Source organism: Mesoplodon mirus (assembly GCF_964341445.2).
Source record: "Mesoplodon mirus genome assembly, chromosome: 13".
Classification (NCBI taxonomy): domain Eukaryota; kingdom Metazoa; phylum Chordata; class Mammalia; order Artiodactyla; family Ziphiidae; genus Mesoplodon; species Mesoplodon mirus.
Genome location: NC_138989.1, coordinates 18,691,158 through 18,713,714, shown reverse-complemented (window position 1 = coordinate 18,713,714; position 22,557 = coordinate 18,691,158). Strand labels below are relative to the sequence as shown.

The window sequence follows — 22,557 nt, the reverse complement described above, 5'->3', positions numbered from 1 at the left end:
ACACAGCAACGCAGGTCGGGAGAGAAATGGCAGGCTGTTTTTATTTATAATGGTGATACCTTGTCGATCATAGATTTTGTTTTTGCATAAATTTGATTTTTAAAAATATTGCGGTGAGGGACTTACCTGGCAGTCCAGTGGTTAAGACTTCACCTTCCAGTGCAGGGGGTGTGGGTTCCATCCCTGGTCAGGGAGCTAAGGTCCCAAATACCTTGCGGCCAAAAAAACCAAAAACATAAAACAGAAGCAATATTGTAACAAATTCAATAAAGATTTTTAAAATGGTCCACATAAAAAAAATCCTAAAAAAAATACTGCAGTGGAATAAATTATGTAAAAAAAAAATTGCATGAAAGTTATTTCTCTCACTTCCTGGATTTGGGGGTGTTCCCATACATTTTGCACCCAAGAAAGTGCTCCATCTGCCTCTCCCTGGTCCAGGTCTGGCTCTCAGGATTGTATTTAGGGCCACAGTCAGAGGTGGTTGGATATTCCAGCGGCGAGAAGCCCACCAGCCAGCGTTGTCGAAGGGCTTGACATTGCCAGGCCCCAGGCCAGGGGCTCCACAGACATCATCGCGTTGAAACCTCACAGCAACCCCGAGGGAGGCACTGTCTATGGCAGGAGGGGGGAACAGACTTGCGAACCAGCTTGTGTCAGGGAGTCAGTGCCAAGATGTGGGCCAGGGACGCGGCCCTGTGACTCCCGGCCCAGTGCCCCTCCCCCCACTGCCACTTGACAGTCATTTTAATCACGCCCTGGGCCGCTGAGAACGATGTCAGGCACTAATAGATTCTGCTGTCTCATTCCTCAACCTACTTTCCCTTAACTTGATACTTCATGGCTATTGTTAATGTGCATTTTTCACTGAGTAATTTTCATAACCCGAACTTGTAACACATCCCAATGACAAACGTCCCCGGTACCAAATCCCCCGTCAGCTGCAATGTCACCCTCATCTCCCCCCACCCCACCCTCACGCCTTCCTCCGACAACCCATACAGTTTTATGATCCCTCTGTCCCAGTTATCACTACTGAACCTTTAAGAATCCAGATGCATTTCAAGTTTAATTGAATAAAATCCTTTGTGTAATAAATTCCACATGAATGCTACATAAGTCAGTGCCTTGGGAGGATTTGTGGCTCACCCCTCCCTTCAGAACAGGCCCACTGGCGATACTGGACCCAGGCTGGTCCCACCTTGCTTAGGGAGAGGACTGAGGCCCCCTTTGCAGCCCAGCCAGGGTGCAGTGTTCATTTGCCTTGACCTGTCACTTTTCTTCTCTCGAGTCCATCGTGGAAGACAGTGCTTGGGCGCAAGCAGAGGCAGGAGATGAGCTGGTTGGGGACACCAGGATTTGGAAGGTTGGGGGACACCCAGGAACTTTGGGGGTGTCCCGGTGCTCTCGCACTCCACAGATTCACAAACTTCTGATGAAGGCTCTGTGCATCCTCTCCCTAGACAGACACAAAGACACGTGTTCGCAGTCTGCATACAACCCGTGGAAGCCCCGGGGAAGAACCTCTGCTCTCAGTTCTCCAGTGCAGCACCCACTTCAGGAGTGAATCCATGCACAGGGCTGCCTGCTCCAGCGGCCTCACTGCTGGCTCTGCGGAGCCCCAGGCTTGTGGTGCGAGAAGGAGCACTGGAGTGTGAGCAACAGTCAGACGCTCGGCATGGGCATCAGCTTCAGGCAGACTTGGGTCCAAGACCAGCTCTGTTACTTCCTAGCATCACGATTCTGGGCAAGTCATTCCATCTTCCTTGGACTTGCTTCTTCATCTGTAAAATGGGAATGAAAATCATATCCGCCCCACAGGACCACTGGGAGAGTTTAATGAGGCAATGTTTAAAAGGCTTAGCATGCTCCCCCGTCTCATGTTAGCTATTATTATTTTGATTATTATTATTATTTGAAATCAAGTTCCAGCTCTGTCACTTCCTAGCTGAGTCACCTTGAGGGAATCTGTAACCACTCTGAGCCTCAATCTTCAACTTTTATTTTTGGGGACAATGATACCAACTTCCAAGGGTTCAGGAAATATGTCCATGGGCCTGGCACACGGCAGCAGCTCAACAAAAATAAAATGTAGCTATTTTTGAATCAGGTTTTATCCTTTTTCAAAGCACTTTCAAATAGCTCAGGCCCAGGTGGAGCGCACAGGACCGGGAGCAGCACCTCTGGTTTGTTAAGACTTCCTGAGCCGGTGGGAGATGGGGGCCTCCAGAGGGTCCTGGGCCAGGCCAGCCCAGGGGGATGTGGCTCCAGGAGCAACAGGCCGAAGTGAAAGGGAGGGTGACCCGGTCACAGAACAGCGAGAGCCAAAAGGGATCAGTGCCCTGCGGGCAGCAGCAGAGCCTGGTCTTCGGATTCCCGCAAGGGGCCCTCTTGGGACAGAGGACATGATTGACAAATAACGGGGGCAGAGGAGGAGACGAGGGGACCTAAACCCGGGAGGACCCCCTACAAGCTACCTCTCTGAGGAAGGATGAGCAGCAGGCCAGCTCAGCGTGCACCAGGGCAAAGGCAGCCTGGGGAAGGGGCTGAATAAATGGCAGAAAGGTGTCCAGCTGACCCAGGACCTGGGCGTCCTCCCCGCACCAGCTGCTCCCAAGGCACAGACCCTTGGCCCTTGTCTCCGGCCATCTGCAGTGCCCACGTCCCTCCCCAGCGAGCAGGTGCCTTTATTTACGATCACCTTGGAAGGGTCGAGCAGACATATGTTGCCGAGGGTCGTTTATTCTTGTTTATAAAATTTATGGCTTCACCTCGATTACACACTGTCAAAACGGGAAGGATTGGCCCCAAAGTCTCTTGCCGCATGACTGCCTCAGACGTGCGTACATCTGTTAACTCCGTAGGAGCTGTAGAGGGAAATAAGGCTGCCGATAACTCAGAAGCTCGCTGTCCCGTCACAAGGTGTGGGCTACAGGCCTCAAGGAGAGACATCAGGCGCCTACGTGGAAGGGGAGGAGGTCAGGGTCTGCGGGTGGCCACACCGGGTGGCATCGGGACCCTGGCCTTGCCTGGCAGACGGGCTCTCTCAGGCGCTTTGGGGTGGGGCATGGAAGGGGAGGAACTTGATTCCTGCAGCCCTCAGGGGTCCGGCTGCAGGACTGGCAGCTGGAGTGAGTTCTAAGCCTGTGGATCTCCACCTGCAGGTGTCAGCGGGGAGAGAGAAACGTTGACTCCACTGTGGTGGGTGGAGTTAGGTACGACCTCTCAGGAGGGCAATCTGGCAATGCCTATCCCAGTCCTGGAAATGTGCGTCCCTCTGGCCCAGCAATTCCGTGTCTGAGAATTTCTCGGAAGGAAATAGATTCATCAGTGGAGTCATAGGGTGGTTTTTTTTTTCTTTTCAGTGCATGCTGCTCATTACAGAGAAAAACTGGAAACAAATGTCCAACAATAGGGAGCTTATTATTAAAGAAGAAATATTTAACGATAAGGGACTGTAGGAAATATCATAAAGCTACTGAAAATGATGGTGCCTATATATTTATTACTATGCAAAAGTGTTCACAATCTATTAAAGTGGGGGGAAAAACCCAAATTATAAAATGATAGGTATAGAATGATCCAAATCCTGTGAAAGAAACATGAGTGTAAATATACCATAGAAAAAAGAGGCAAGGATTCATTCTATATGTTAATAATGCTTATCTCTAAATCGTGGGATTACTGGGTGGGTTTTACTTACATTTTCGTTTGGATTTCCTAATTTTTTTTTACAGTGTATTTGGGTTAGATTTGACAGAGGCGTACTTGTATAATAAACATGATTGAAAAAGTGTAAAGAAACTGACAACTGCTTTCCCTGCCTATAATAAATCATCTACCTCCCTTGGGATGTTTGGAGCCAAGAGAACAGCCCAAGGGGAGGGCGCCCACCAGCAGCCAAAGCCACGGGGCCCCTCCAAAAACTAGAAGCCTGGAGAGTGTGCCCTGCGTTCGTTCTATTGGAGACAGCTGGCTGTTTGGAGTGCAGCCCCTGTGCAGCCTGAATGTGGATGTTTGGCTTCCATTCTAGGACAACAGCTGAGGGAAGAAAAATGATCGCAGCCCCACTGAAGCGCCCCCGGCGGGTAATCACACCAGCTTTTCACAAGATGTTGAGGATGCTGGCATCCTTCTTTGTCCTCCGTTGGTTGCTGCATCTTTAACTTGTACAGAATTTGAGAGTAGACAGTGGACTTTCACATTTAATTATTTTATGTGGATTTTTGTTCTGGATTATCACCCTAACTTTACCTGGACAAACTGGCGCCCCATCGGGTAGAGTAATGAATCCTATGTGCCGTAGTCAGCAAGTGGAAAAACCAGCACTCAACCCGGGCTTCCTAGATCACAATCCAGCTTCCTTTCCCAACTCTGTTCTGCTGAGACAGGGCTTATCCCAGGGATGGGCAAGAAATGCCAATTTCAACTGATTGGTAGTGGCTGCCTAAAGGGCTGTGGTAAGGAGCCTGAAGCTGGATCCGATTCAGCAGGAAGGAGTTTGGTAATCCATTAGTAATGTCTGCCATGGCTTCCTACGGAGGTAATGCAATAAATAATGTGTATTTGACGTTTCTGAATTCCTGGGCCAAATCCCTCACAGATTTCAAAAGGGTGGGGACCTCAGAGGTAGGTATGGGTCTTCAGGCTGCCTAAGGGTTCTCCTAACCCTACAGCTCCCCAAGAGAGCAAACCAGCAAGACGGGGATTTCTCAGGGCTTTGAGACGACACACCAGGGTCATAGATCTTTGAGACCCAAACACTTGTAAGTCTGACTAATTGATCAGTCAGCCCTGATGAGCTCACCAGCAGAATTTAGAATCTGTAATTACATTTCACATTAAAACATGCAAAGTCAAGATTAAAGCCAGTGAGAAGTGGCGTGACACCTCCCGCCCCCAGCCCACTTCCAGCCTCTGCCTCCATCATCCATCCCTCCTCTCGCCAGCAAGCGGGTCTCCTAGGGGCAAGGGCTATAGTTCTGGAAGCCGCTTCCTTGGGCTGTTTTCCTCTCAGTTCCCTCTAAGGCTGTTTCCTGCTGTGCTAGGGACCAGGTCCTGCTCCCCTCCCTGCAGTGCTACATTTAGTTGAGGCAAATGCTTTGTTCAAGGGGACATTTTTGGGTCTCCAATTTACAGTGACCTCCAGCTAAAGACCTCTAAGAACACACCCACACCCGTAGTTGAGCAAAGTCAGATCGACAGTCCTGTTGCAACGAGAGAGCACACAATATGGAGAGCCGCGGGGTGTTTCAGGAACAGGGTGTTAGAAAGGACCTAGAGGATTTGGGCTCGTGTCAGGTGCTTTGGGGAAGGTTCAAGGAAGCAGGGGTAGTTCTATGACGGGGTGTCTTAATAAACCTCTATAAGGAGGGAGGAATGCATGAGGCTAAAGCTGCAATGGAATACACTGGAGGGTCAGACAGGCACAGCCCCCAACCTGTGTGAGGGGTCAGGGGGAGTGACAGTACGACAGGGCAGGGCACACCTTTATCAGGTAGACTCCCAAATCCAACCCTGCCTTTTAGCTCTTTAGCTGGGGACCTGCGCTGCTGTGCAAACTGTCACTTCTCCTGGTTTTGCCAGGACTCAGGGAGACTGAGCTCTGGGGTCCTCGGCAAGTCCTTAAAAATGCTGCAGGGCCTTATTTGCAAAGTGGGCGCGATTTTGTCTGTTTCCTTCAGCCCCCGAGAGGGTAGGTGGGACAGGGGACAGCAGCAGACACAGCGGGCTCTGGACAAGGGACAGAACAGCCCCTGGGGCTTCCTCCAGCTTGGCCCCTTGGCTAGAAGGCTCTCCCACCCCTCTTCTGCCTGCTCAAACCAGGTAAGGGCTCTGGAGTGTGGCAGACCTGGGTTCAAACCTTGGCTCTGCCGTTTACTAATGCTGAGACATCGGACAAGGGGCTTACCATCTCTGAACCTCAGTTTTCCCAGCTGTGAAGTGAGCATCCTAGCAGCAGCGCACTGGAGATGAGTGATGACCGTATGTGCTCACACACGTCCTCCTTGGATTAGTTACGCCCCTTCCTCCACCCCATATCGAGCTCTGCAGGGCAGGGTGGTACCCACATTCTTCCCTCTGTACCTCCAGCACCGAGCCCAGCCCAGAGCATAGTAGGTCCTGGCTATCTATCTGTTAGATGAATGGACATGAGCCTGAACTCCCTGGCAGTATGGCTTCCTGGGCCAGCTCCTGGCTGGGACACCTGCCAGCTGCCAGGCCCATCTGGCACCATCTGTAATGGTGACCAAACCATCCAGGCTGCACAGCAGACTCCATGCGGCCCTGCACTGCCCCACTTGGCTGATGGTCCCTTCCCTGGACAGCGTCCCTGGGTGGGCCACAAGCAGGGTGGGGAGTCAGTGGGGCCAGGCCCAGAGGGAAGGTGAAAGGACCATGGAGCCTGACGTCTGGGATAGGTGTCCAGAGCAGCCCAAACTGTCAAGAGGACAAAGTGTCACTGTGTCTCCCCGACCTGTCTCTTTCTGCCTCTAACTTCAGGCTCCCTGGCCTCCCCCTGGAAGCTCCTCCCCTGCAGCCCCCCTGGGTCTGTTTGCACCCAGTGACTTCTAGCCCCCTAGGCTTTGCCACCTCCAGCGCCCCTCACGGCATGGGGTGTCCCACACGGACCGTTCCCTGTGGCGGCAGTGCTAGTCGTGGCGGAAGGGGGACCTCCGTGGTCTCACAGACGCAGGGCCGAATCTCACTTCTGGCACTTTTGAGCTGTGTGGTCTCATGCAAGTGAACCCACCTCTCTGAACCTGTGTCCTCATCTGCAGAACAGACCAGTTACACTCCCAGGGCCCAGGGTCCCTGGGTGGATTGAATGTGACCACTTGTGCAGAGGGCTGAGCGCAGTCTTGGGCTTGGGCGAAGGCCCGGGGGATGGCAGCTACTGCCACTACGTTTATGGTATGACGCTCCCACTCCCGTCCTTGGTGATAGATGTGTTCTAATTCCCACCATCCACCACCTTAACACCTTTGGTCTGGCTGCTTCCTCTGCCCAAATGCCTCCCTTCCCATCTCTGAAGTGGAAACCCTCTTTCTAAGTGAAAATGAAAGAACACCTCCTTTACGGCCCCCTCCTGCCTAAACAGATGTGACCCCTCTTCTTTGACCCCCGCACACTACTTGTTACCATGACGATGCTCTTTAAGGCACGACTCACTATGCCCAGTTCTTGGATAAGGAGAGGTTGGCGGAGGTGGTCCAAGCTCCTGCAGCCGAGCAGTGGCCAGGATGGGCCTGGCACCCGTGTCTGTGACCCCACAGCCCATGTTTCCACCCCAGCTGTTCGTGAGGTTCTCAGGACAGATACTACCATCACTGGGATGATTTTACTGATGAGGAAAGAAGGTTCAGGGAGCTGGAAACTTACCCAGGGTCACGCAGCTTTTGATGCCAAGTCCAGGGTCTTAGCCTGATCGCTGAGGCTTGGCAGACGACACTCCAACCCTTACTCCTCAGCGTGGTCTGCGGCGCAGTGCCCCAGCCAGGCCAGCTGAAGCAGCGTCTCCCTGGGGACTCGTGTGCACGTGTTTTCGACGCTCTGCTTTGGCTTCCTCTGCGGCCCAGCTTCAGTGGGGTGTCTTCTGCTGTCGCTGGGGGATCCCTGCAGTCTGGCTTCTCGGTGTAGCCAGTCCCCCCAAAATTTCCAAGAGCTGAGAAAACCACAAAGGGAATGCAGCTGTGAGTCCTGGGTTGGGGAGATGCCTGGCCTGAGCGCACGGGGAAGCGCAGAGCTCAGCCAGGGCTCGGGCAGAGGAGGACCTGCACCCCTGGGGCTGGGCTGAGCGTGGAGCCCAGCTCCTTAGGGTCCTGCAGCCGCTGACTCCTCCTCCTCCTCCATGGCATGGTGAGTGCCGCTCGCCTACTTAATGGAAGCCCAGGGAAGCGAGGGGCCTCGCCCACAGCCTCCCCGCTGGTGGGAGGCAGAGCTGGAACGCGAACCCAGTTCCAGATGCTCCGAAGCCCTTGCTCTCTCTAGCCTCCTCAGTTAGAGCTGCACTCCGCCCGACTCGGGAGTCAGCTGCCACCTGTTAAGCACATGCTTGTAACAAATGTTAACCATCACGATGATTATAATGAGAGGCTGTTTCATTCTGACTCCATGCTCCAAAGGCTGGAGAAAACCGTGGATCCCGTCTGGGCCTCAGAGCAGCCCCTTCTCAGTGTTACTCAAGTGTCACACTGTGTGGGTGTGTGGCTGTGTGCGCGCATGTTGGTTGGGGGATGGGGGGCACAAGCTTGGGAACACCTGGGCCAGGATCCTCTGGCTGACGTGCTCTTGCTTGTGTCCTTTCCTGCTCAGCCCCGCACCGCAGGCAGTGCAGAGGAGAGCGTGTGCTTCTCCCCGCTCCGCATAAGCTCCACAGAGATCACAGAGGACCCTCCTCTGTGTCATCTCTCGACATCCTGCTGTGACTGTCGGTAGCACCAGAAGCTACTCTGGAAGCCTGGCCAGAGCCCGACGACCAGGTGCGAGGGTAGCCCGGGTTTCACAACATGAAAGGTGAGGAAGGGCAGGAAGAGGGCTGACATCTCAGTGCTGACTCGTGCTGGGTGCACATCACGCCACGGAACTCTGGCCGCCCCCATGGTGGCACCAGGACTCCTGGAAACGCGCACAGCCAGGCCGCCCCATGCGAATTAGAGCAGGAAGTGAGGGACCGGGTTTGCACACGTGCCTGTTTCTTGGAAAAGACACCAAATGAACACTTTACACAGTTCCCCACCAGCTCTTATCAATTTAAGACATTTCCAGGAAATAAGACTTCAGCCTAAGGGGGGCCCTGGGTCTACATGTTAGCCAGGTTTAGAGACAACCTGCCTGTCCATACCTCTCAGTTAGCAGCGTGTATCGGCTACATCAGCAGCACAAACATAGGTTGGATGGCTTTGCTGGAGTCAGAAACTGTGGTGACCTGTGTTCCTCGAACTGTGTTCCACCTAAATATTCTTAGGCACCTGCAAGTTCTATCAGTGTATTGAATTGTCCTCATTTTAATAGTAATGGAAAACACCCCACTTGTTTTTCCTAGTTATAAAGACAAACTTTCTCTTTGCAGTACTAACTTGTAATTAAAAGCCAAAATATCACAGGATAAGGCTTTAGTTTTTTAGGTGGGCTTGTCCCACACTGGAGGCCACTGATGGACTTGGGGGACTCTGCAGAAGGTTTTTCCTTTGCAGGATATAAATGCTCTATGGGAGGGAGCCTGGCATATGCGAATTCCTCTTGGGAGCCCAGGTGGCCCAACTGGCAGGCTTTCAAGACCTCTCTCCTGATGCTCAGATCCTCAGGTGCCCCCAGGCCAGGGGAGGCAGCAAGAACTCATGGGAGGAGCTGGAAAGACTGGCAGGGTTGAGATGGGCTTTCTGCTGAGTGTAAACCTGGGCTTGTGTAACAGCAAGAGACAGGGCTGGCCGTGTCCTGCAAATGCAACCCTCAGTAATGGAGGAAAGCCGAATACACCCAGATTAGCTGGAAAATCTTACTTTGAGCACTTTTGAATTATCTGGATTCTTTTCAACCAACACCTGTCACCATTTTACGTTACTGTGGAAGGTATGTAATCCAGGGTGGTGGCTGCCTCTGGGAAATGCGTGAGAAGGATGGGGAGCATGAAGGGTGCCTAAGGGGCCTTTAGCTTTATCTGAAAGGTGACACACTGTCCACCACTGTTGACCCTGGTGAGGCAGTGAGCCTCAGCTGTCTGCTGTGTCATCCTCTGTGTCTTCTTCCCACTGTGGGAGCCTGCATGCTCTTTAAGCCCCGGATGCCCCATCTTGAGCTCTCCAGGCCCTCGGTTGGAAAGTGCTCCTTCCCGACATAAAAAGCAGAACAAAGCCACTGTGTGCTGAGTACAAATTTAATAAAGCTTTTGTTGTTTCAATCCAAAGTTATCTATGAAAACAAGCTCCACCCCACAACTTTTTAGAGCCATCAAGAGCCATCGAGGTGTCCGTGAACACCACCTAGAAAAGTACAGACTCAGGGTTTCAGATAGTGCAATACTTCCAGCTGCTGAAGTTAAATGAAATTACAAACTACCCCTCCTCGTCAGAAGAACAAAGTTGATGCTGGTGCTCAGGAACCCACTCTCTGCACCCCACACTGGCAGGCCCATAGGGAACAAGAATCAACCCTCTCAGTGCAGGCTGACAATCCTTTAGGCACCAGCATAAATGTACCCACCTGCCCAGAGCACAACACGCACGTTTAAAAGGAATTTTCCCAGGAATCGAGTGTTTAAAGATAGTGGCAAGTCCACAGAATCGGAGATTACTGACAAATATTAATAAGAGTAATAAATTCCTATCTGTCTTTAAATTCCTTGCCATCTCCCCATCAAGGTAAAACACGTGCTCTGTTTTGTAGAAGCCTGGGGCTCTAAACATGGCCAAACCTGGGCGTGGGCAGGACGCCGGCACCCGGCTGAAACCCTCTGCCGGAGGCCATGGAGACAGGTCCTGCCCGCTTTGCCGCCAACATGAAGGTTCTTTCTGGAAGGTGTTTTGCTATTTGGAAGAGAGCTGCGAGCCCTCTGCCGGCTCCTGGCCTCTAGTCTGGCTTCAATCTGGCTGGTGGGGATGCATCGGGAGTGTGGTGACGTGGGCGAGGTGGGTGGCTGTCCACACAGAACACTACCATGGCTTCTGCCTCAATTCCCTGGATCTAGAGTACAGTTCTCGTGATAAAGGTGAAGGATGGCGGCAGAAGAGTGCAATGGGTTGGAAGAGAAAACAAAGTGAAAAACCCAAAACCAAAAACCCCGGAGGGCCCGTGAGTCTCCTCGGCCTCGTGAGCCTCCGTCAGTGCAAAGGGCTCCCGGGTTCCCAGTGATGAAGAAGGACGGGAAACAAGACCCAAGTTTCTTGGGACTTTTACAGTCTACAGAGTAAAGCCACTGCCCAGATGGGACAGGTACCTTCAGCTGGTGTTTGTTCCTCACTAGACGACAAGTGTGGCCAACAAGCAGGGGAAAGGCAACCGCCCTCCCCAGGAATCAGCAGGCTTCGAGTAATAGCCAGCGCCTTCTGGAAACGGAGCTGCTCTTAAGGACCGATATGTTTTTTCTCCCAAACCTGGGATGCCAACGTGAGTGCCCAAGACGGGAGCAAGCCAGAAGGGGCTCCCTGGCAGCCCGGCTGCTGCGGACCCGGAGCATCTGAGGTGAGAATGGGCAGAGGACCGCCGCCGAGTGGAACTCGTGGCTCTGAGGTGGGAGCAGTGCCCTGAGCTTCCGGTGCTCCGTGGTCTCACCGGCAGGCACCTCTGCTGCCTGGGAGCAGGTGGGCCTGGCTATCTGGAGAGAGGCTGCTGCGGACGGGACGGAGGCTGAGACTCTGTCGGGTGCATAGAGGCTTGGCGAGGCCTTACCTGAGTAAAGAGTTTTCAGAAACGGAAGGGGAGCATCTCACGTTTGGTCGGCTTCGTGCATTCAGGCCCATGCCCTGAAAACCACTCCGGAGCCTTGGTGTTCCTGGGACTTGTTCATGCATGGCTCGCTCAGAAGGTTAAGGAACAGAAACTCAAGAAAAGACCAGATTAACAAGGGAAGCCCCACTGCCATCACAGGCCTCGGCTTCAGGTCACTGTAAAGCAGGAAAGAAGGACCAATGCTGGCGGAACCTGGAGGTTTATTTTCAACACCCCCTTCCTGTCAGTGTCACCTGGAGAGTGCTGGGTAGCTTTGTCACATGCATCCAAAGTTCTTGAGGCCACAGGGGGGTCTCATGGCTATAGAGAGGGTCTGGGGGCCACCGTCCCCTGGCACGTCAGTCGTGCTCCCAGGGGAACGCCGCCTCTTGGGGCTGAGGGTGCCTGGGAGCCCAGAGTCTGCGAGGATGGGAGCTAGGAGAGCTCGAAGCCCGTGTTCATGCTGATGGCGTAGCGCAGCTTCTCCCGCAGGACGCTCTTCTTGCTGTAGTTGGGCAGCTTGAGCAGGTTGAAGCAGGTGGAGGAGGTGGGCAGGCGGCCACCTGGCTCCCGCTTGCGGATGGTAAAGAAGCCGCGCAGGACGCTGCCCAGGGTGTCCCCGGTGTCCTGCAAGCACACCCCACAGCCTCAGGTTGGGGGGCGCCTGGGGAGAGGGCTGGACCGGCCCCCTGCGGAGGACAACCAGCCTGGAGAGGTGGGTGCACAGAAGCAAGCCTGGCTCCTGGGGTCCCGCACTGCAGAAGCCTGCATGAAGCAGCACTTGGAAACAGGACCTCTGGTTTAACTGCTAACCATCGGTAAACCAATGTGCAAAGAGCCGGAACACTGTAAAAATGTTATGGTAACAAACTCCTTCCTGACCTTGCGAGCGCTGCAGCCTGCGACAGACCGTAACTTGGGGCAGCCTTCCGTAAGTAAGGGGGCTGAGGGTCGTCTAGTGTCACCTAAGAGGAGGGATCGGCGTGAGGGTGGTGGCATCGTGGAAGGCTGCTACACTCAGAGGCCACTGGGTTTTTATGGGGGGTGAGAAACTTATAACAACGGCTACCATCTGAGCACCCACTATGGGTCAGGCTTGTGGCACACAGAACATGATAACCCCTAGGGCGTCCACTCTCCCTCTGCAGAGGAGAGAATGAGGCCGCGCACCCAGGTGTGCACAGCCGGCAGGTGGAGGAGTTGAAGCCTGCGCTTGTCCAATTCCTGAGCCCACGTTCCAACCCCTCTCCCACATTGCCGCTCAGACCTGTACCAGCAGCTACGAAAAACGCCCCGCAGGTATTCTTCCCTGAGGGAGTAACGAGAAATGGACCTCCAGGAGAGCTGAGGCCTCAAAGTGGCCCGCCTGTGCTCCTGGCCCAAGAACCACGACACCTTCTCACCCGGCCAAGGAGCCTGGCTGCCCGCCCTGTGGATACGACTGGGTAAGCGCCCCACCCGGTAGGTGCAGCAGACCCCACCAAGAGGGGCCGGCTCTTCCCCAGCAGCGGTACCTGATCATCCGACACTTCCACACAGCGGATGGAGAAGGGAGGCTTGAGGTAGGCAAATCCCAGGAGAGGGGGCCTGGAGCAGCTGGTCACAAACTGCAACACAAAGCAGGGCCGGGAGTCAGAGTGGGCCTGGCTGACGCCGTCCTCAGGGAGAGACCACTCGACAAGAGCGCCGGAGAGGGAGGAGCCGGTGGGCCTGCTCAGCATGTCAGGGGGAGGCCTGGGCCGAGGGCCAAGGGCCGGGGCCAGGGGCACGCAGCACACCACCCATCGTGAGTGCTTGCTCCGCACCTGCTTTCCCGCTCGGCTTCTTCGCCACGCACAGAGGATGTGCGCGCGGGCCTGCTGGGCTGCCGGGCGGCCCCTGTGGGCTTGGTTCCTAACCTCCTCTCAGCACGCTAACAGAAACCAGGCCTCAGGAGCCAGCGGGGCTGAGGGCAGACCAAGGTACTGGATGCCCCAAATGGGGCCTGTGGGCAGCCAGCCTTGCTTCCTTGCTACACTCGGAATTCCTTGCATTTTCCAGATGGCAGCTCTTGTGTCATTTCCCAAAATGACTAGTCCTGCGTGGACAGAGGCATCTACCCACCTGGACATCCAAGTGCTTAACCTGCACAGGGAAATCCTAAGAAACCGTTCGCTTTCTTTAGTTCAACATTAGCCCAACGCTCTCCCTTCTCCAGGGGATCTAGGGACCTGCTACTGACAACACCGAGCTGTGCTTCAAAACTCCGTGTCAGGCTGAGTGTTTGGGTCTTAAAATAAATACTACCATTTACACAATGTCATAAATGGTAGTGAGATTCCTAAGACGATCCAAAAAGTTTACGTGTCATGCTTCAAAAACGGTTTTTAGGGCTTCCCTGGTGGCACAGTGGTTGAGAGTCTGCCTGCTGATGCAGGAGACACGGGTTCGTGCCCCCGTCCGGGAAGATCCCACATGCTGCGGGGCGGCTGGGCCCGTGAGCCATGGCCACTGAGCCTGCGCGTCCGGAGCCTGTGCTCCGCAACGGGAGAGGCCACGACAGTGAGAGACCCGCGTACCGCAAAAAAAACCAAAAAAAACCAGTTTTTACAAGAAGCATTGACAGGATATATCACTATCCTAATACCCTGTACTTTCCACCATGAAGACCGCGGCAGCGGATCCTATTTAGAAGCATCTCCACACTGTGCCGTGTCCTCTGTGAACCCGAGCTCAGCTAATCATACCACAGGTGCTGCGTGACTCAACCCGTGTGAAGGATTAGGAGACAGACGCAGGCGAGTCTGTGCCCCTCCCCGTTCAGGCCGATCAGGCCTGCTGCCCGCTGCCAGCCAGAGCTGGTCCAGGGAGGGAGGGGTGGTCAGTCTCCTGGGACAGGAGGAGGAGGACTGGAGGGCAGGGAGAGCCTTGGGGCTCTGTTATCATTATATTTAAAGAAAGTACAGTCACATTCTCTCCTGTACAACAGTTCTGTGGCTTCCCCCTGGCTCTGGGGCTGTCTGCAGCCACAGAAAAGGGCAGGCACAGGACAAGGAACTGCAGGTGTGGTGACAGGCCACCCAGAGACATAAACATGCCTGCTGTGAGGGGCACTGACCACGTGGTTAGGAGAGACCGGCTTTCCTCTTTCTAGGAGAGGGGGGTAAGCAGCTCTACAGGTTGGCAGAGACTGTTATGCCTACAAGAGGCCCTGCTGGAAAAACTGGTTCTCTTGAGAATCAACTTCTGGAATGTCCCCCTGCACGTATAGGTAACATATGAAATACCTTCAGAAACATGGCTCTCTCGTCGGGCGTGAAGTCAGAGGCCAGGATATCCCAGAGCCAGATAATGACCCTGTGACTTCCATGGAAACCACCGTAGTACACTGTGTGCTTCCTGAAAACAATGCAGACAAGGGCTCAACCACACATTCTGACGGGCGCTTACAGACACAGGCAGGCATGGAATTTAGACAAGCGGCACAGCAAACTCTGGCCAGCCTGGGTGATGACAAACTTCTCTTAAGCCAGAAGTTCATGCCTTAGTAACCCCAGGTCCCGGAAGCTCAGTGGGTGGAGCATTGCATTGTAGGCCCTGTTGTTTCCCAGCAGAAGCCGACAGGAGACCCTGCACCACTGTTTCCTAGGACTTTGGAGAGCCTCATAGGCCTCAAGCTCTGCTTCTGCTTCTCAGTCTCCAGGCAGACAAGGGCTTGAGCTTTTCTTCCAAAGCAACTCACCCAGAGATCAGGGAGGAGGAGTGCATCTGGAGACAGGACCCTGAAAACTCTCCAAAAGGAACCCAGCAAAGGAGCAGCTTGCTTTCTTGGAGGCCTAAGAATTTCAACCTTGCCCCTGCACTCACTCCTTACTTTAAATCTTCCAGATCGATCTCAGCATTGTCCCCGGAGATGAGTCGCTGTAGCTCAGGGGTCGAGAACATCCGGGTCCACTCAGGTTTGATGATGGAACGGAAGCCACTAATGAGGGCAGCTGTCTGGTTCTTGATTTGAGTGTGCATTCGAAAGTGGGCCATCAGATGGATGTAGCTAATTCTGTTGCCAATAAGGGAAAAAAACAACGGAAATTAACAAGACAGGGTGGGCAGCTGCTGATGGGCTGGAAGATGAGTCCAGTCAGTTCTGAACCGTTTTACAAAAACACAAATAGCACCAGAGCACTTCACCAGAACAACGGCGACGAGGATGACAGGCCTCCTGAACGGCCCACGGTGTGCCACTGTGAAAGCGTTAGTGTCAAGGGTGTCACCTCATGCACTCCTCCCGAAAGCCAGTGGGTCAGACGTTGGGGTAACCTCACTGTCAAGAATCAAAGTGAGGCATTCTCCAGCTAAGGAGAGGGCCCTTCTTAGGACAAAGGGACTTTTATTTAACTTCATCCTTTTGGACATAACCCAATTAAGATACTGTTCAGTCCTCCAGAGAAAAATTGTTCCATGTTGAAACTTCAACCAAAACCTTGCTAGACCGGGCAAGGAGCCTAGGCCATGAGAAGGTAAGGCTGCGGAAAGTTTTAACCACACGCAGCTGGCTGACGATCAGGCTTAATGAGGAAGCTGGAGCACTAACAACGGTTCCAAGCAGCCGGCCTTGCAGGTCTGCTTTCACCAACACAAGTAGTTCATCTGCAGCTGCATGGCACAATGCAATGCTTCTGCCCAGGTGAAGTCCCTTTTCATCTGCAGCTGCATGGCACAATGCAATGCTTCTGCCCAGGTGAAGTCCCTTTTCATCTGCAGCTGCATGGCACAATGCAATGCTTCTGCCCAGGTGAAGTCCCTTTTCATCTGCAGCTGCATGGCACAATGCAATGCTTCTGCCCAGGTGAAGTCCCTTTTCATCTGCAGCTGCATGGCACAATGCAATGCTTCTGCCCAGGTGAAGTCCCTTTTCACAGGCTTGCCAGCATTGCTGATTTCTTAGCAAACCATTTATTCAGATCAAAGAATGTGAGCCCAGCCCAGGTACAACTCTCAAAATTCCAAATTAGTACAGTCCAAATAAAACTGTTTTACCCCACGATGCTCAGATCTGAGTTACTCAGCTGGAAAATATGCCTATTTAAAAAAAGCTTCCAGTGGCAAGCTTGCACACTGACATACTTAAATATGATTTTTTTCTATCACTGCTACTCCTTTCATGTACTCGTTGAAGCAGGTGACTAATACTGTTCCACTTTACCAAAAGAGGGAGGGAGCCTCGGAGACTTTCCCGTCGAACACCCAGGAAGTGCAAGCTCAAGCATCACTCTGCAGGAGCAGGTCCTGGTGATGTCAGGCCTTTTCAGAGTCTGCAGGACTGAACGTCCTTGCCCTTATACTGAGGTTTTATGCTAAGAACACGTAAGAGTTTGTGAAATGACTTTCCACATAGGTTTCCAGGCAGGACAGGAACCTCACTCCAACCCAGGCTGTATCAACCCACCTCCACTGGCTGCTGTACATATGGCTCCTACCATCATCCCCGTGCCATGCCTGGCAAACCAGGGCCCATCTGAGGGTAACATATCTGATGATGGTGAGATCACTGCTTTCATTTATTAAGGGCCTCCTTTGAGCCAGACATCCTGGAAGGTACTTTACATGCGCTCTCATGTGAAACCCTCTGAAGGGATGATGACAGGCACACGGTGGGCAGGCTCAGGACCCACCCTGCTCTCTGACAGCCCCAGGCAGCTTCCACCCACCCTGTGGCCCCTGTTCTTTCTCAGCTGTCACTCTAAGGCTCCGTGGCCAAGAGTCAAAATGGGTGTATTTCAATCATGACGAGATTTGGGTCTGCTCTCCTGACTATTCTGACAGTCTAAATAAAAGCTCCCCGAGCGCGTGGACTGACTGATCCGACCCGAGAGGGACACGATGCTTGGGGACACTGGGCTGTGACGTGCATCTGATCCAAATGACTCACCAGGTAGGACTAAGCTCTCACCTGTCACTGAAGAGAGTGATGCTCAGATTAACAGTTCAGATGCTCAGCTGAGCCTAGTGGCAGGAGATTGACAGGTTGACAAAAGGGCCGATATCTACTCCTTGAGCCGGGTCCTACTGTTTAATTAGGTGAGTATAGGGCTGGGTGGAGACATGCATGGAAGGGCTTTGCTTTGAGGGACCATTTATGATAGATTCCTAAAAGCCTGTTATCTGTGACAAGAGCTGCTGGGCCTCAGGGTCTCCCCACGTCTGAGGACCTGTCTGCTGCATCTGAATTCATCACTGTGTCTTCTCAAGAACAGTGTTTTATTCAACTGCCACACACCCTCATTCCAAAATGATCTGCCCCTCCAAGGAGTCTTCCCGCCTCCGTGCCCTCTGGGTTCAGGACTTCGTGCCCGACCGGCTCAGAACCCATCTGTCTCCATCTAGAGCCGTCATTAAATTCCTAGGAACACCACGGCCTGGGTGCCTCTGACCTTAGAAGTGCTATTGCAAAATATAAATTGTCAATTCTTATTTTGCAAATCGAATTTAATACGATTTCGGCCTATGAACTGTAACCAGTCAATTCCATTATGATATTTATGGCCTCTTTCTACTTCAATTTATCTTAATAAATTCTCAAAGTAAGCCCAGAGAGCTAGAATGAAGTCTTTTCAAGTGGTGACCTTAAAAATCTAATTGCCATACTCACTTATTTTCATTTGTAACAGGAATGGTCTTCCCTCCAGGAATCAGTTCATGGCAAACAAGCTGGGGGAGAGGAAGGGGAACAATTACTCAAGAGAATTCTAATGAGAAAATAAAGCTTCCTGAAGATGAAAGGGCCTGATGCTGACATCCATAATAACGACAGAGGAAGATGAGACATGTTTGGGAATAATCATTTTCACAAAAAGCCAGGGCTTAAATATCAACAAGCCGGCCCTGCATGATCAATACGACAGGTTCCTTCTCATCTGATCCTCGTTCAAACGTGTGTATTAAGGCTCCGGGGTGTCGTGGAGGGGAACGTGTTAGCAATGAAGAGCACAGGAGGACGGATAAATAAATGCTGGTACAACCATACCTTGGAATACAGTGGCGCTATTAAAAAATATGATGAAAAAGTATATTTCTTGAAAAGATGGGGGGAAAGAGCAGATTATATAACAGCAGGCAAGGTATGCAAAAAATTATATACGTGCCCAGGGAGAAAAAACCTAAAAAGGCTCAGGCCACATGTTAACAGTGGCGCTCTCCAGGCACCAGCACTATATAGGTGGTTTTCACTTTTACCTTTATGCTTTTATTGTAGCTGAATTTTTGGTTAGAAGTTTGCATTATTTTTGTAGTCAGGCCAGAAAATTAAGAATGTCAGGAAGAAGTCTCAAAATCTGATTAAAGATTCAAAAACGCTATAGAATCAACTGCTTTCCTCAACTTCAAGAAGTCTTGTGTGTAGCCTAAAAATCAAAGAATGCATCATTTCAAAGCTAATTTTAATAGAAATTCTACTAACATAATATACTGTAACTCTAGAGACCTGGAAAGGAGTTAACGGTGCCCTCTAGTCCCACTGCTATCAACATCTCGGGGCTGACGCCGCAGGATGTTAAAGCTGGATGGCCCTAAGGAATGCCCAGCCTGGTGTTTCCCACAGTAGGTTCCAGGGAACTCCTGGCCTGTGCACCACCATCTGGAGAATCTCTCTGTGAGGTGGTGTGTCCTCCCTGAAGGAGTTCTGTGACCAAATGAGCTGGGGAAGGTTGAGGTTAACGCAACCACAGCAGGTTTCTTTCTCTTAGGGCCCTGACGTGCCAGCGTGCTCAGTGGCTCTTCAGGAGGAGGACAGGGCGTGTGGTCTAGAGGGCGTCTGGTGACACTGGTCCCAGCAAGGACTCATTTGGCAAATGGTATTTGTTGAGATAAGGAAAGTGTGGCTCAGGGAGACTGAGTGACCTCGCTGAGGCCCTGGGAAGCAGGCCCTGTACTACGAGCTCCAGAGCAGCCCTAACACCACATGCACACTGGGGCTCGTGCAGGGGTCCGGGGATGCAGATGGAGGGGCTGGGAGCCCTGCAAGGAAAATCAGGACAGAGCAAGGCTGAGGGAAGCCCCTCTGCTGCCACGACTTCAAGGATCTCTTTTCCCGGCTCTGCTCTCCAAGCAGAGGAGGAGCAAGGACAGGACTCTGTTAGAGGCACCACCCTGCCACGTGGTTTCTTCCCCATGTCTCAGTCATGATCCTCTGGAACAGCTAATCCTCACCATGGTAACGAAAGGCAGTGTACAAAGTAGGAGTCACAGCTTCCATCAGAAATGACCCCAAAGTGCCCTGGAAGCAGACCAGGGTCTCTGTGGGAGCTCTCTGGGTGGCGAGCGGGCCAAGGCGAGGTCAGCTGGGAAGGGGAGGGGAGCGCCCTCCCTCCTGGCAGGTGGCAAAGGGGCTGGGGAGGCAGAGGAGAAGGGTGGACATACAGACAGACAGAGCCCCAGTCTGTGGGTCTCCTGGGGAAAACACCCAGAGTAGGGCAGGTCTTAGGAAGCCAAAGGGGGGAGGGGGAAGAAGGTTCAGCCAGAGGCCCACCTACCTGACCCATGACATCCTCATCATATGACAGTGTCAGGCCCAAGTCAGCAATGTCCCCATCGTACCGCTAAAGCAACAGAGAAAGGGACAAGGTAGGGGTCAAGGAGTGCTACATCCTTGAAGGTTTTAACACTCCCGCCTATGACATTGGCTTGGGCAGCTACCACTGTGGCTGCCGTACAACTTGAAACAAAGGAAAAGGCCACTCATCACCTGGAGGAAGGAGGCTGTGAGCATCAGTCCCGGGAGGAAGTGCTCAGGAGGGGACACGAGCCCCTGCAGTGGCTAAGGAGTGTGCCACTTCACCACAGCAGGAAATCCCACTCCACCCCATGACGACGGGGTACAGCTGAACCCCACGGGGCGTCACTTGGCTGAGTTCACACCAGCACTCAGCTAAGCCATGCCACCTTCCACACTGACCTTAATGGAAGTGAGGTTTTTATAGAACTCGGAGTCCAGAGAAGGCAGTTCATCCACAGAGCTGTAGAAGACACTGTGGTGGTGCCCGAGCAGCTGGCTCAGGAAGAAGGATGCAAAGGGCACGTCCACCACAATTCCCTGCCAGAGAGGAGACAGGAGCTGCCACCTGCCGCCCAGGAGCCCGTCTCGATGATCTCATCCAGGGCGGCTCGGGCTGCAGACGGGGCTCCGAGGGCGCCAATGACATCTCTAGACTTCCTACATTTTCAATCTGGAGAGCAATACCTCCCTACCACCTCAACACAGTCGAGCGCCTCCTGGGGACATTACCACATAGTGGTTAAGGGCCCAGGCTTTGCAGCTGCACAGCTCAGGGATCACATCCCAGCTCCGCTGCTGCTAGGCCACGGGGCATTGGCTTTATCGTCTGTAAATGGGGACCAGAAGAGCCTCAGTTTTAAGGGTTAAAGGAGCAAGGTGGGGAAAGTTTCCAGGAGGAAGGGATAGCTGAGCAGGAGGCCCTTAGTACAAGGCTCACAGGTGCCCTCCAGGGCTGGAACACAGGTCTGTCTGGCCCCAGCACGGGGTGTGAAGGAGGGGGTTAGCGAGAAGGCCAGGGAGGCGAACAGGGCAGATCAGGAAGCGCTCATAAGCCTCCTGGAGTCTGGATTCCATCCAGAGGGCAGCAGGGAGCGCTGGGAGGGCTCTCCCCGCACGGGTACTTCCTGTAGGGAATGGCCTGGAGGCAGGGACACAGGCCAGAAGCCCTTGCACAACACCAGGAACTTCAGACAGACTGTACTGGGTGGAGAGAGGTGTGCAGGCTGGAAAGACGGAGAAGGGAGAGCCAATCAAACCCCACGACGGGCCTGTCCTGAGGACGAGTGTGAAGTGAGTTAACACAGGCCACTCCTCATCAGGACCCAGGAGGTCCTTATTGCCGGAGAGGGAGGAGACGGAGACGAGGCCCAGGAAGTGGGGGAGGACATTTACAAAGCGAGGAAGTGGTGTTTTTCAGCTGGCCCAGCCTCTCCTGGGTCTCATCACAACTACATGTTCAAAGGAAAAACACGGCATATGCCCAGGCAGGGCCTCATGGGGTTTTTGTTTTGTTTTGTTTTGTTTTGTTTGTAAAAAAGGGGAATCAACTGAGAAATTGTCTCCATTTTGCAGATGTGGAAACAGAAGCACAGAGAATGAGCCCCAGCCACCCAACCAGTCCAAGGCAGGAGGAGGCCTGGAGGGTGCTTGGACTCAGACGGGGCACCTGACATCATCACAGCAAGGGCTGAGGCCGCGGACCAGGGCTGTTTACACAGAGAGAATGATGGACTAGTCGAGAGTCACAGCACGTTCACCCACATGGCCTCCTCTCCCAGCCTGGCCCGCTACAGCTTCTTTGCCTCTGGAAGGCATCCTGGCCTCCCTGGCTTTGTGATGGGTGTGACATGAGCACTACTCAGGAGGCGGCCACTGGGAGTGAGGCAGGGTGGGGACGGACTGGTCTCCTGCGGCTCTGGAGTCCACTGTGAGGCCACAGGGACAGGCTGCTGATGAGCTCAAGCTGGAGTTTTACTTCCTTCCTGGGGAGCAGGATCCTAAGGGCAGGGGGTAAAGCGCCACCTGGAAGCAGTCCTGCCAGTTGGTGGGCTCTCAGGGGAGAGGGACCAGGAGCCGGGAGGGCTGGCCCAGAGCCTGCGGAAGGCCACACCACCCCGACCCCACAACACCGGGAGCAGAAGCTCAGACACCCTTCCTCCTAATAACAGTGAGGATGGCAGCTCCGACTTCCCCCGTGACCAGCTGCCAGCCACCATGGGAGATGTTTACCTGTATTACCTCATTTACCACCTACAGCAACCAATAACGTAGCTCTACTATCCCCCCTTCACTGACGAGAGCAGTTGGTGCTGGTTCCCGTCCCTCTCTCCTCGCCTTTATCCTTGTGGCAGGTAGTTGCCACTATGTACCTGATCACTTACATGTATACGAAGCCCACGGTACTTAGAACATTTTATTTTCCAATTCTGTTCACTGGTCCTTAACGTGCCTACCTCATACACAGCTTTCCCCAGCATCTTGCCCACAAACTCAAACAGCTGCAGGTAATTCTCATGAATGTAGGACGTGGGCGAAGGGTAGAGTCTCTCGTCCCCACTGGTCGTCTGCAAGGCAAAAGGACGGGTAGGGACAGGGAAGTT

General features: G+C 53.2%; 1 protein-coding gene and 1 long non-coding RNA gene across 4 annotated transcripts in view; both read right to left on the bottom strand.

Annotated features, from left to right (window-relative positions):
* Positions 1 to 1,155: 1,155 nt before the first annotated feature.
* LOC309814834 lies at positions 1,156 to 2,940 on the bottom strand. The gene is made up of 3 exons (XR_014295754.1): positions 2,702 to 2,940; positions 1,557 to 1,784; positions 1,156 to 1,459 (listed from the first exon to the last, which is right to left on the bottom strand). It is a non-coding gene; the product is annotated as an uncharacterized lncRNA (long non-coding RNA).
* A 6,923-nt stretch (positions 2,941 to 9,863) lies between these two features.
* Positions 9,864 to 22,557, bottom strand: part of UBE3B (ubiquitin protein ligase E3B) — a 57,766-nt gene continuing 45,072 nt past the window's right edge. For all 3 annotated transcript variants that reach the window (XM_082641070.1, XM_082641071.1, XM_082641072.1), the window contains exons 21-28: positions 22,411 to 22,521; positions 20,357 to 20,494; positions 19,935 to 20,000; positions 18,056 to 18,114; positions 15,281 to 15,463; positions 14,694 to 14,805; positions 12,942 to 13,034; positions 9,864 to 12,054 (exon numbers count right to left, since the gene is read on the bottom strand). In XM_082641070.1, coding sequence (XP_082497196.1) covers positions 11,863 to 12,054; positions 12,942 to 13,034; positions 14,694 to 14,805; positions 15,281 to 15,463; positions 18,056 to 18,114; positions 19,935 to 20,000; positions 20,357 to 20,494; positions 22,411 to 22,521 — 954 coding nt within the window. In that variant the 3' untranslated portion in view covers positions 9,864 to 11,862. The remainder of the gene's footprint in view (positions 12,055 to 12,941; positions 13,035 to 14,693; positions 14,806 to 15,280; positions 15,464 to 18,055; positions 18,115 to 19,934; positions 20,001 to 20,356; positions 20,495 to 22,410; positions 22,522 to 22,557) is intronic.